Source organism: Juglans microcarpa x Juglans regia, chromosome 1S (assembly GCF_004785595.1).
Source record: "Juglans microcarpa x Juglans regia isolate MS1-56 chromosome 1S, Jm3101_v1.0, whole genome shotgun sequence".
Lineage (NCBI taxonomy): Eukaryota > Viridiplantae > Streptophyta > Magnoliopsida > Fagales > Juglandaceae > Juglans > Juglans microcarpa x Juglans regia.
In genome coordinates this window covers 17,731,270-17,744,998 of record NC_054595.1, presented here as the reverse complement: position 1 = coordinate 17,744,998, position 13,729 = coordinate 17,731,270, and the positions used below count along the sequence as shown (strand labels likewise).

General features: G+C 36.6%; 1 protein-coding gene across 5 annotated transcripts; it reads left to right on the top strand.

The window, feature by feature from the left end:
• Window positions 1-1,980: 1,980 nt before the first annotated feature.
• Window positions 1,981-13,305, top strand: LOC121245978 (outer envelope pore protein 16-2, chloroplastic-like). Of its 5 annotated transcripts, none has more exons than XM_041143919.1 (7): window positions 1,981-2,317; window positions 2,445-2,496; window positions 2,642-2,734; window positions 3,004-3,035; window positions 3,614-3,647; window positions 12,748-12,808; window positions 13,017-13,305. In XM_041143919.1, exons 1-7 carry the CDS (start codon window positions 2,186-2,188, stop codon window positions 13,030-13,032), a joined length of 420 nt encoding a protein of 139 aa, XP_040999853.1. In that variant the 5' UTR covers window positions 1,981-2,185; the 3' UTR covers window positions 13,033-13,305. The 5 variants fall into 5 exon arrangements, 4 of the variants coding, with proteins under 4 accessions (XP_040999853.1, XP_040999854.1, XP_040999856.1 ...); XM_041143920.1 differs by having other exon boundaries at window positions 12,748-12,813; XM_041143922.1 differs by lacking the exon at window positions 2,642-2,734.
• The last annotated feature ends 424 nt before the right edge of the window (window positions 13,306-13,729 follow it).

The window sequence follows — 13,729 nt, the reverse complement described above, 5'->3', positions numbered from 1 at the left end:
ACTAAGTGATGATAAAGACATTATTCTATTTACTTAGAAAATTTATACTAAGTTGTTCCAATTTTTTAAGTGCAGATTAAATTTATACTTGAAAACCTGTATGCTAAATCTAATAAGTGATGAAAATCGACTAAGTGATGATACAGATATGGAGTAAACAGAGGGAAAAAAAATGTATGCTAACCCTTCTCAGTCAAAGTAAAATGTATGCTAAAATGTCGGAAGGTCCTAGTATAAATTTTGTGATAAAATGTATGCTACAAAGTATAAATTTTGTAATCTATATACACAAAATGTATGCTAAAACAGAGGGGAAATAAAATGTATGCTAACCCTCGTTGGTGGACTGAGGGCGGCTTCGGTGGACTGAGATGGGACATTCTGGCTTGGGGCTGAGGTCGTCGTGGGTAGGGCTGGGTCGTGGTGGCGAGGGCTTCGTTGGTGCACAGAGATGCTCCGGGCGAAATGGTGTCGTGGTGGGGTCTTGGTGGGTTAGGGCTGAGGTCGGTGGCCGCGAGCTCGATGACTCTGAGGTTCGGGCTTGGGGCTTGGGGTCGAGGGGGCTCTGAGGGTCGTGGTGGCTTAGGGCTGAGGTTGGTGGCCGCGAGCTCGGTCGATGGCTTTGAGGTTCGGGCTTAGGGCTTGGGGTTGAGGGGGCTCTAAGGGTCGTGGTGGCTTAGGGCTGAGGTCGGTGGCTGCGAGCTCTGTCGATGGCTCTGAGGTTTGGGCTTAGGGTTTGCTAGGGTTGAGGGGGCTCTGAGGGTTGAGGGGGCTTTGAGGCGAAATGTTGAATGACGGAATAAGGGCTGAGAGAACGGAGCAAACCCTGTTCAATGTCTTCCGGTCCGGTCCACACATCATGTGTGCAATGGATGTAGCCAAGCAATGGCTGCTGTGAAGATTATTTCTTCTCGATATATTGATGTTTATTTACTTCCAATGGCAATCTGTATGTCATTATAATTATTTTCTAAGTTTATCATGACATTAACAACTAATTACTTAGAAGTTTTAGCTACGATTACAATGCTTTAATGAAATTGATATAAAATTCTGCTTCGAAATTTTTACTGTAAAAATATATATAGTTGTTAGTAATAGTATAATTAAATATTGATCACAAGACGCTCGAAATTGTTCGATCAAATACTTTATAATGATCTGTTTATTAAATGAGTCGTCTAATACAAAATTATAATTGATTATTACATTTTATATAAACTTATATAAAAACCTTATTTTTATAGTACTGTTATCTCTATATATAATTATATTGAGAATATTTTTAATATTTAAATAAGTTAGATGAAATTATATTCTGAAGACTAAACATGTTATTTGAAAAGTATTAATATATATGTGTGTGTGGAGTTTATAGAGATGCTAGTAAAAAGTTAAAATGTGTTCATGATCATCAAGAATTATGGATAAAATTATAAAATATAATACAAATAATCTATTCTACTAGCTATAGCATGAAACAGATGACGATCAAGATTAATCTTTTGTTTGGATGGTGAGTTGATAAAAAAGTTAAAAATTAAATAAAATATTATTAAAATATTATTTTTTAATATTATTATTATTTTATAATTTAAAAAAATTAAATTGTTTAATTTATTATATTTTATATATATAAAATTTTTAAAAATATGTAACCATATAAAATAAGATAAAATGAGATAAAATATTCCTTGTATCTAAATCGAGTCTAAACTAGAATTGAATGGTAAATTTATATATTTTTTAAAATAATAAAAAATAAATAAGTGTTGGAGAAGCAGGAAAGAGGAACGTGGCAAAGAGGATCCCAAAAGGTCGCCATGAAGTCGGATATTCAAGTTACCGAAGCAAGACACGTAATGTGGAAAGCAGACACGTTTCCACTCTAAAGTGAAGCTAGCTAGCTACCCCCTCCTATGATATATTATATAATTAAATATATATAGATGAATATATGTATAGTCATGATCCTGTTTCTTCGACTACTACTGCTGCTGCAAATATAGGGAGTACTGGTACTGTTTGGTGGGTGGTGGCTGTGAGTGTAATCTAATCGATCGCACTTCGAATCTTCGATGCTACTTTTTGTTGGTTTTGGACCTTTGGTGGTTTAATTTAACCATTACTTGAAGAAATCTTTCTATATATATATATATATACACACACACATAATTGGGAAAAGATGAGCAATAGCCGTAAGATGGAGACAAGTAGTAGTACAAGGTCCTTGAATTTGCTCGACAACGGTGGCTTCTTCGACCTCGGTCACCCTCTCCTTAACCGCATCGCCGACAGTTTCTTCAAAGCCTCCGGGGTCCATATTCTTCTCTCTCTCTCTCTCTCTCTCTCTCTGTGCATATATCATGATTAATGTACATTATTATAAATTACTAACTTATAAAAAGGCTCTGCTGTTGCTTGGTACGTTTGTATATATGTAGATAGGAGCTATTCAGGCTGTATCGCGCCAGGCTTATTTTACAGCCATTGAAGGTACTGCATGCTAGCTGCTCTTAATCTTTTTCTCTTCCTTTCGGTATGATCATGAGATATATAATGGGCAATATTTAAGTTCGCTAGGTTAATATTACTAAAAATTGATTTTAGATTGAATTTGTGGAATATTATTAAAAAATAGGGGCAGGAGTACTTGATTCGGGTGGTGGTATCCCGCCGGAGATCTCATGTGCCAAGAAGCATCGATTCCGGGACCTCAAAGGTACTCATGAGATCAGTACGTACAACACCATGCACATTAATTGTACGTAGAAATCTATTCAGTTAATAATATATCTTCATCATATGGTGTTCCTTTGGAGGATTATTATAGGGTCCATGACAAAATAGTTTTAGGTTGATTATGATCATGACCAAGTCATTTTCCCAGCTTGATGATCACGATGAACTCATGTATGTCTTCGTGGTGAGGGAAATGTACGTCTTATAATATTATTGACCGTGTCTTACGCTCCATTTTTTGTGTGGCTTGCATGCATGCAGGAGAAACCAACAGAAAATCTCTCGAAGCCATGGTGGGTTTTGAACTTTCATCTTATTAATGTTGCTTGGACACATTTGCTCCCATATGTAACGCAGCAAAGCAATTAAATTATTGTGGATCGAGTACATGAGACAGAAACCATATTTTTGCTTTCTCATGACTTTTGCAGTGACATTGTCTATCAATCATTATTTTGGAATAATACATGCATTATATTCGAGGTTGATGGATAATGGGATGACCAGAGTGATAGCATGAGCTGATCATCTTGGGACTAACTTATAACAGCTCTCTATCTTTTGAGAAATGATAGTTGTAGTCGTGAGTGTGTAAGTGTACAATCACTTTGAAAAAAATGAATAAATATATATGAAATCCATATAAAAAGAAAATTAATTTTTTTTAATAGTGGGATTCCACTCTTTTTCAAAGTGACTGCATGACGCTTGCACACTCCACAACTCTGCCCATAGAGGAACTCACCCGATTGCTATTGTGCAATTGATTCAATGGAAATTTATTGCCCACCCTAGCTAGGATTTAGTGTGATCTTGTGATCAATGCATGCTTTGATTTTAATTGATTTGTTACATTAATGTTGATCTTCAGGTGGTGAATGCTCGAAAAGAGTCATTACAATGGGGTAAGCGCACATGCTTGATCATGCATATAATTTCTTACTTATTTGGATGAGTTCACTGCATTGGAAAAGTGGCTATATTGCATACTAATTAACATATATTGATCACTTTAGTTTTAAGCTTAATCATATATGTTTATAATTTACTAGTTTCAAGTCTTGGCTAGATCAAATTAAGAAACCATCTTAACAATTGTAACGGCCTGCTGGTTAATTATTCTGATTCACCTAGCTAGCTCATATATTGCATATATAGATCATGACCATGCATGCATGCATGCAATATGCATACGTACAGGAGGGGAGTGATATTACTGGTTATTTTGTACTCTGCAGTAGGCCTGTGCATAAAAGGCCCTAAACTGATCCGTCCGCAAGACCCGTTTTTGGCCCACCCGAGAAAAGCCGGGTTCATCGGGTCAAGTGAAACAACGGGTTCGCTACGTATTATATCGGTCGAAACTGACTGCCGACTGGTAGGGGTTAACTCATAGACCTTGGGGCCTTGGGCATTGGTTCACTCACTCAAGTATGTTTGGAAACAAAACAAAACTCAACTCATCTCAACTCATCATTACAAATTTTTCAAATTTCAACATAAAATATAATAAACAATTCAACTTTTTCAAATCTCAAAATAATAATAATATTAAAAAATAATATTATAATAGTATTTTATTAACTCAACTCAACTCAATTCAACATCCAAACGGAAGCTCAAACTTCATCTTTAGATTGCTGTAGTACTATACGTGCAGATGTACTTATCACTTAAACGTCTTTTTTTTTTTTAAAAGCAATCAAATGTCTGCTTTAATGATCACTCAAATGTACTTTAATATGTAATTTTTTTTTTTTTTTTTGATAAGGTTAAGCAATCATTGTTTGCTTGCCACGTGTACTTTAATATTGGATTTATTTTATTTATTTAATCGGTGCAATTCTCGTCAGCTTGCCAGTTGCAACTCTTATAATTAAGAAGATAATAAGGAAAAGTCTATTCATAGTCCGGTCTATATTTTCACACTCCACACGAAAGTCCACCTGGCAAACCGGTTCATCATCCTCCAGTCTAATTCCAAATTCGTGCCTATGCTTCTGCCTGAAAACATTTCCCTCTTCCGCAAATCGACTCCACCTCTCGCCATCTCTCGCCTCTCCCTCCCTGAATCAACTCCACCTCTCGCCTCACCCTCGCCATCTCTCGCCTCTCCCTCCCTGAATCAACTCCCTCCCCGACACTCCCTCTCTCGCCTCTCCCTCCCCTCTCTTGCCTCGACACCTCCTCTCTCGCCTCTCCCTCCCCGACACTCCCTCTCTCACCTCTCCCTCCCCTCTCTTGCCTCGACACCTCTTCTCTCGCCTCTCCCTCCCCGACACTCCCTCTCTCACCTCTCCCTCCCTGAATCAACTTCTTCCTCTCTCAAGACCTTGACCACCACTACCACGAAGGCAACTTGGCGGAGCTCGACTCCCAAATGCTGTGACAACTGACTGCTGATTTTCTGCGTAATTTTTTCAAACCCCGAGAAAGGCTTCCTGCCGATTTTCTGGATAATTTTTTCAAATGCCTTGTAATATACTTTGAGTGATTGTCTCTTTGGTATGGTGATTGTAATCTGGGCTAGAAAATATGTGGGGATATGGATTGATAACGACTTTGAGATATGAATAGCAAGTGTTTGTAAAAAAAACCTCGAAGAAAATATTCTGCCCTAATACTCACGGTGCCCCTCAGTTTTGGTACCACGGTGCCCCTCAGTTTTGGTACTTCCGTGTGCCCCTCAGCTATGTAGAAGGTATTTTTGCCAATGTTGTTTGCCTAATGAATTTTGCATGTGGTCTACTTTCTAGAGCTACTTCCGTGTGTATGGACCACTTTATTTTGGCACAAAGATGCTTATGTGATGTAGTGGATCATTGTCAGCCTTTGAATCACTCTCTTCAGCGGTGTGTTTATTTTGTTAGAGTCTAATGATTGAAGATGCAATACATTCTTATGCTTTTTTATGTTTAAAGGTGTAGTTATATATTATTCTGTGTATTATTACACTAATTTTTTTTTTTGTAAGATACTACACTTTTTACTTTGTGAATGGTAAGTACTAAACATATGCTAACGTGTCCTTGATGATGTCTTCCACTATGAATGAACTCATCTAGGGTACTATTAATAGGGCTTGGAATATTGAAGCTCTTTCAATTGAAATAATTTGTAAAAACAGTGAGTACATGGGAAGGGATATGAAACTGATACAGTGAATAAACGTATGGAAAGTGTATATATACATATATATATATATATATATATATATGTACACTTTCCAGCCAGTGCTAGAGCATTTAGTACGGGACAAAGTAATGATCATTTCATTGTATATTAAAGTGTGTCAATTTGATTGGGAAAAAAGGTTATATTGATGCATGAGCAAGGAGAGGACATTACTGTTCATGGGTGCCGAAACAAAATGAAATTAATTGGTTGTGGGTCCTGATCGATGTGTTTTGGTACATATTTTATAACCACTTTTAGGTTGTATTATTGTGTTTGCCTTCGGTACTACAAAATCCAATAATAGTAGACCTATAAATATGAAATACTCAGGATACCAACTGCTTCTTCAGACTCATAAATCAAGGGAAATAATAGCAAAATGCATGCGTGAGCTGCAGTTGGGCGAGCTTGTCTCCATGAATCTTATGTAATTGACCTTCATCCTTTGGTTCGAGTTGGCCTAAATGCAGGCAGAGAATGAGATACCTGCATTTATAATTTTCTGTTGTAGAGTCAACTGGGGTACTCTATTTATGAGGTTTCCATTTTCTTTATTCTTCTCTTAATTATGTATATATATGACTTTGTATCCTATAAAAATTGAAATCTACAACTATCAATCTTTCTAGCTATGCTTAAACTACATGGTAAATAGACTTTGCATTCTTGAATCCCCATCTATTTACCAATGACAATGTTTATCTATTTTCCAGCAAATGACAAATTCAAGTACTAATACTAGTTCAAGTACATGGACTTCAAGAGAGAAAGACAAAGCAAGTACATGTAATGATCGAAGAAGATAAATATAAAGCAATGGAGAATAAGTATAAGAGAACCGTGAAAGTGTTGTTGACGTCGTGGTTGTTGTTTATTGTGATTTTTGGTGTAATTTTTATGTATCTATTGAAACATTTCTATATGTTAGGCAGTGCTTCAACTCATGTAAGCTATTTCAGTTTTGGACAACTGATTGTAATGAACATGTGATGTAATTAGTAGTGTTTAATAAATTTAATGAACATGTGATGTAATGAGTTGGCTTTTGTAAATGTTTTAGAATGTTATGGACAAGAATATACAGGAAATTAATTAAGAAGAATCCTGCAAATGCTGCAAGGAGAGACTGTATATATATGCAGCAACCTGTATATCCAGCAACCGTTTTTTGTTATTTTTTAAACAAAATAATGAATGAAATGTAGCAAAACTCAACCTTAAAAGCGTTGTTCCCATTTGTAATAATTAAATGCAGCAAAACAAAGCATAACTCAACTATAAAAAGCAAAACTCACATACAATCAACCTAGTGCATTTATAATAAATAAAATGCACCAAAACAAATTATAACTCAACCTAGTGTAGTAAAACTCAATGCTAGCACAACTTCCAATAATCCCAAAAACATTCCACCAACAATTATCACATATAACCACAACCTCAAAATAAATGTGCACAAAATACTTCAAAATTTCTATAATTTATATAATAATGATTTTTATACAAGAACTGTATTAGACTATCTGTACATTCTTTACAACCACAACCGCCAACAAAAAGGCTTCAGATTTTCACAAAATACTTCAAATAACCTATCAAAAATATAATAATGATTTTCATACATGTTGAACACCCACAAATCTTCCCAAAATACTTCAAGAAACCCATAAACAATGGTTCACAAATTCTCATCATTGCCCGATGGTATTTGTTGTGTGATAGTACTATATTGAGTTCCAACAACATTTTCAACGTTAGCACCAACTTGGGGGGCCGGGGCCTCAGCAACTCTAACTTGTTTGTCATCAAATATTTTCTTGCAAGTCTAATTTCCAAAATGCCAGAAAATACACATCTATTAGAAAGGAAACAAACACCTATCCAACATATATACAATTAATAAAAAAAAATTGAGTACCTGTTTCTTCTTTCTCTTGGTTGCGACCTTCTCCACAGGTGGAACCTTTCTCTTCGTTGGGGGTCTCCCTTTCCCTCGAACAACGTTAGGGCTTAATATTTTCTTACCCTTATCAACAACGTCGCTCTCATTGACCTTGGTTGAACCGGACTCAAGTGGTAATCTTTTAAAATTATGTTCAAACTCATCCAAAACCTGCATCAATGCATTGACATGGTCATCACTTGGGGATACACGCGTCGCTAATTTGAGAAATATTTTAATCACAAGTTCATACCTTCGTGAGTCCGCATTATCCCGCAAGTCATCATAGCTACTTTTGACAAGTGTGTATCTCCTCTTTAAGTCTTTCCTCCACCGATCCAAGACGTACCTCTCTGGCAACACGTGAATCTTCTTCATTTGACAAACTTTAAAGACATGCCTACAAATAATGCCCCTCATCTCAAACAGTGCACAAGTGCATTTGATATCACATTCCTCCTCGTTATAGTAAACTACGTACTAGATGGTTTTGACATGGTCATCCGTGGAAATTTCATCCAATACATCGAAGGTGGAAATACAACCCTGTGTAGTGCCAAGTATGCAATTACAACAAATCATCCCCCACAGCTCCCTTTGGACTTCTTTAAACTTGGCATTTGTATACACTGCTTGAAATTGCTTCTCAATGTGGAATGAGGATACACATGGGATGGTTTGGTTGCACGAATTGAAATCAGCTGCCGTCTCCACTTCCACCTTCTTCCTCAGAGCATTATCAAATTGATCAACAAATTCTTTCAACGTTGTACCAGAATGCACATATCTGTCGAAAAAAGCATTCATGCTTTCAGACCTCTGTGTAGTGCTCATACCAACCCAAAATACACCCTTCAAGTAAGCTGGTACCCAATATGATTTCTCGGTATACAACCCTTACAGCCACACATTATCACCAAGGTCAAATTTCTGAATTAGTTCCCCCCACTTGGCATCAAATTCTGCACATGTATGCAAATCATATATGGCACTCTGAATGGCAGTCTTCAATCCTGTGTTGAATTGGGAGTGGCATCCCAATTTCTCGGGCAGTTTCCGCATTATATGCCATAGACAATATCTATGGCGAGTTTCTGGGAATACAATTGCAATGGCACTTTTCATTGCCCGATCTTGGTCTGTTATAATTGCTTTTGGAGCTTGACCATTCATGCAGTCCAACCATGCTCAGAACAACCACACAAAAGTACTTGTATCCTCGTTTGAAATCAAGCCATCCCCTAATAGTATGGATTGCCCATGATGGTTTACCCCAACAAATGGAGCAAAAGGCATACCGTACCTATTTGTTAGGTACGTCGTATCAAAAGTGATCACATCTCCGAAATACTCGTACGCGGCTCGACTACGTGCATCAGCCCAGAACACATTTCTGAGTAGCAACTCGTCATCCACATCCATCACAGAAATAAATCAATCATTCATCTTCCTCATCCTCTTAAAGTAATCACTAAGTGCTTCACAACCTCCTTTATCCAGCCTTAAGTGTCTAGATTTGTCAATAAAATTTCGATAATCTTTCTCTTGAAATTCAAGATTCTCGAACCCCCCGCATCAACTACAAGTGCTCCAAAATTTTTATTCATTCGAATACCTGCTCTGTCATTCAGATCGAGCATTCTTTGACTATATTCATCTAAATACTTGTGACTTCTAAAAAATCTAGACTTATGTGGGCTAACAATATTATGATTGTGAGTATTCTCAACAATGGTCAAAACCCATACACCTTTTTTGTCCAAGTGAGCATTTAATTTTGCCTTACAGTCCGTTTTAATGGTTGGCTGCGGCTTTGAGATATTATTGTGACTCGGATGGTACTTGCCGCCACGTGCACACCCAATTGTCACATACTTCGGTTTCCCAGATGCATCTATCTTCGTTCTTTGTGTGATAACCAATGTTTTGAATACCGTACCGGACAGCGTACCGGTCAAGGCACTGGAACGAAATATTTCGGTACCGGTACCGTTTCGGGATAGCGTTTCGGGATAACGTTTCGGGATAGTCGATCTATAAATAAATTATATATATAAATATATATAAAAATTATATTCTAAAATAATAGTCTATATATAAATAAATTATATACAAATACATATATATATATATATAAATTATAAATAGTCTAGTCTGAATTGAGGGTTAAAAAATAAGTTTGTAGTTTGAAAAAAACGAAAAAAAAAAAAAAAAAAAACACAGGCCGAAATATCGGCCGGTACCGGCCGAAATATAGGCCGGTACAGGCCGAAATTGAGGCCGGTATGACCGGTACCGGCCGGTACGGCCGGTATTTTGGCCGGTACGGAACAGGTATAGTACCGGTACCGGCCGGACAGCCGAAACGAAAAATTTCGGCCGTACCGGCCGGTACGGTACGAAATTTAAATCTTTGGTGATAACACCAAAACCTTGTTGTTTGGCATATCGCTTATAATATACCAGAAGCTCTTTATCAGTGGTGAATTCCATACTAGGCTTTGGCTCCTCAACTCGTTCATCATCATCCGATACTTCATTAGTTCTTTCGGCCTCTGCCTCTTTATTTATGTTCGACGAAGTTTCTGAAAATAAAAATGCATGTTTTGTATTAGAATTTATATTATAACACTGGATGTCTACTGATTGAGTTAAAAGTCTAATACCTTTAGTTAGGTGACAGCTCTGATCAATCGTGTGTGATGTACCTCCAAAATTCTTTTCAGTTTCAGCACCCAATGGCAATGGCACAATTGATTATTCACTTGCTAGTTGAGGAGTCTTTTCAGATCTTGCTAACTCATCCGGATTACTCGATGGAGGCTGTAATGAGGCACGGTGTTCAAATAATTCAATGCATAATAAGAAAAAAAAAAACTAAAAAGGTTTGAAAGGAAAATACCTGGTAGGTATGTTGAACTTGTGTGGACTCATCCGGATTATTCGACAGAGGGTAGGGCATCGTTGGTGCAAAAGGTGGCATCAACGGTACCTGTAGTTAGCCACGATGTTAGTACATCCCAAATGCATATAAGGAAAAAAAAACTAAAACAGTTTAAAAAGAATCTACCTGACTACCCCAAGCACATGTATATGGATTTGGATATGTATTTTGAGGCATGATAACTAACGGGTAGTATGGGTTTCCTGGACCATAATATCTCTATAATACACAAATAAAAAATGGATTTAACTAAATGACAATATCAGACACAACAACATTTCCAAATGACCATTATATTTCATACTTGAGTCGGTGAAATCGATGTAGATGGTGTAGGTGATGTTTCATCTTCCTCTTTGTCCATCCCGCTATCTCAACTGAAGATACAAAAATTAAATTAAATTGTTACCCAACTAAAAAAATTACAAAGAACATAATTACCCAACTCAAACTAATATTCTATATATGACTCTAATAATTTAATTTTGGATTTGAATCCAAAACAAACAAAAAATAGTTCCCACTTTTATACAACGCATCAAAAAACTAGTTCTCACTCTTATACAACACATTAAAACAAATTACCTTGCACTAACACCCCAAGTCCCCAGTTTCCAAACAAATTGGAAAATGAAACATATCAAATATATAGACAAAAGAGTAAAAAAATTAATGTAATGAACTTGCGATAGCCAATTCCATTGCTTACATTTTACATGATGATTATATAGCCAAGTCATAGTTCATAAAATTCAATAAGAAGTAAACAAAAAATAAAAATAAAGAAAAATCCAAACTTTATTTACTGTGATTTTCGGTACTTTTAAGAAAAATCCAAACTTTACCTATTGAACTGAAATAACCACATGAGCAAACAAAAACCATACCGTCATTATAGCCTCATTTAAATATTTTTCAAGAAAGGAGAAACTTTAACAATAAAACTCTAGAAAATAATTAGTTGCTAATTGGAAAACTAACTACAATGTTCTCTGCTTTTTCACGTCCAAATAAAGTTAAGAAAGGCTTTGCAAGATTCACATAAAAAACCATAACTTGAGCAAAGAAAATCACCGAAAACAAAATCTACTTCATCTAAAAAACTTATCTACTTATCTTTAAAGGCAAAGAAAAACACCTGAGCAAAGAAAATAAACCTGTGAACTTGCATAAATATTTTGCCTCTCAAAGATTATAGAACAGAGAAAAAAAACCTTCAAGAGAAGATTTACTAGCAGATAGTGGTGGGTCGGTCGTGGCTTCGGCAGGGCTAGACGGTGTCGGACGTGAAGAGGCCATTGGCGGAGGTAGAATGCAGGGAGGAAGAGCGTGATGGCAGAGGAAAAATGCGGGGGGAGGAAGAACGCATGCGCCGGGGGGGGGGGGGGGGGAGTCAAAACGTTTTCTCTTTTCTAAACGTGCATTTAGATAGAATTAAAAAAAAAAAAAAGGCCACGTTAGAATTCGTGTGCCTTATGTGAGGGAATGAGCAGATGCATAGACGAACTAAGATAATAATATTATATTATTGTTAATTAATTTGAAAATGGGAGTGTTCTCGTCAGTCTCATCAGACCCATAGCTGACACCATTAATTAAGGTAGCAGTAGCAGCTTGCCAGCGACCCCAAATCATTGTGATCGGAGGGTGGGGAGTAACCTGTGTCGGAACCAAATCGACGGCTACGTGAGCCCGTCCATCAAAAAGTTGACGAACCCCTTAAGGTTACACATATGACCTCGAAATATCTTAGCCAAAACCTTTGTTTGTTTGTTTTTTTTTTTTTAAGATGAGTTGGGTCATACGGGTTCGACCCGTTTTTTATTTTGAATAGTCGGTTCGGATCGGGTTGTCATCCGTACTGGAGATGTCCGAGTCGGGTCGGGCACATATCCGATGCTTTGAGCTCGGGTTGCAGCCCTACTCTGCAGGACTCGCTGCAGGAGTGTATTCAGGTCTCACTTACGGGCTAAAGGAGGCTTGAGGAGCTCATGCATGATTGGGTAATGTTCTGCATGTTCCAGCGCCATGCATCATATCATTAGGATATACCTATCCTCCATCCTAAAAAAATACTCTTCTTTTAAGGAGTGAACTAGTTTCTGGTGCATTTGGAACTTGCATGCATGGCCAATATATATATTCAGTTTCTTTTTGTATATATTTCAGCTTAATTAATATTAATTAATATTGTTAATTAATTTGATTCAGAAAAATAGTGCAGTAGCAGGAGCAATTACTGGGGTGAACGTTGGCACTTTCATGCGAGGACGACTCTTCCCATGAGCAGATTGTGCAATGTGCCATCACTGGAGCTGCCATTTCCACTGCTGCTAATCTCCTCAAACGAATATTTTAAGTAATATTATAATATTGTACGTAGTAGCCAGCCCTGATCATCATCTGCATCCATGCAGGCCTGTTAATTAGTTTTATATTTGCCATTTTTGGTACTAATTATATATATATATATATATATTAGTCTTAATAAACATGCATGTTTCTTCTGGATCGATCCTGGTCGTCTTTAATTAATTATGACGACGGCCTAATCCTTGGTGTTTAATCAACGTCCAAGAAGATCAGTACTACTGGATCGTTGATTTTGAATGGGTGTATATTATTGTCATGTGAAAGCTTTATACCATACAATATCTGTAGTATGATTTGATTTGTAAGATTTTAATTTTAAAATTTATCTTTAAAATTAAATTATATTAGGTAGATATATAGTATGCGGTGTGAAGATTTTCAAAAATATTAAAAATATTATATAATAGTCATTAATTAAAGATAAAAACAGGCACGAGCCATAATATTGTCATTAATTAAAGGCAGAATGTTCGCGAATTGTTAATTTTTATTTTTGAGGTAGAATTGTTAAATTAATTAATTCATTAAAATAGTTACTTAAAATGTGACTA

What these genes read in the sequence shown, in the direction of transcription:
- LOC121245978 (XM_041143919.1), top strand. Translation starts at nt 2,186, where the DNA reads ATGAGCAATAGCCGTAAGATGGAGACAAGTAGTAGTACAAGGTCCTTG. An exon ending in CCTCAAAGGTACTCATGAGA is followed by an intron (nt 2,735 to 3,003) that starts TCAGTACGTACA and finishes GCATGCATGCAG; the next exon opens with GAGAAACCAACAGAAAATCT. An exon ending in AAAAGAGTCATTACAATGGG is followed by an intron (nt 3,648 to 12,747) that starts GTAAGCGCACAT and finishes GGACTCGCTGCA; the next exon opens with GGAGTGTATTCAGGTCTCAC.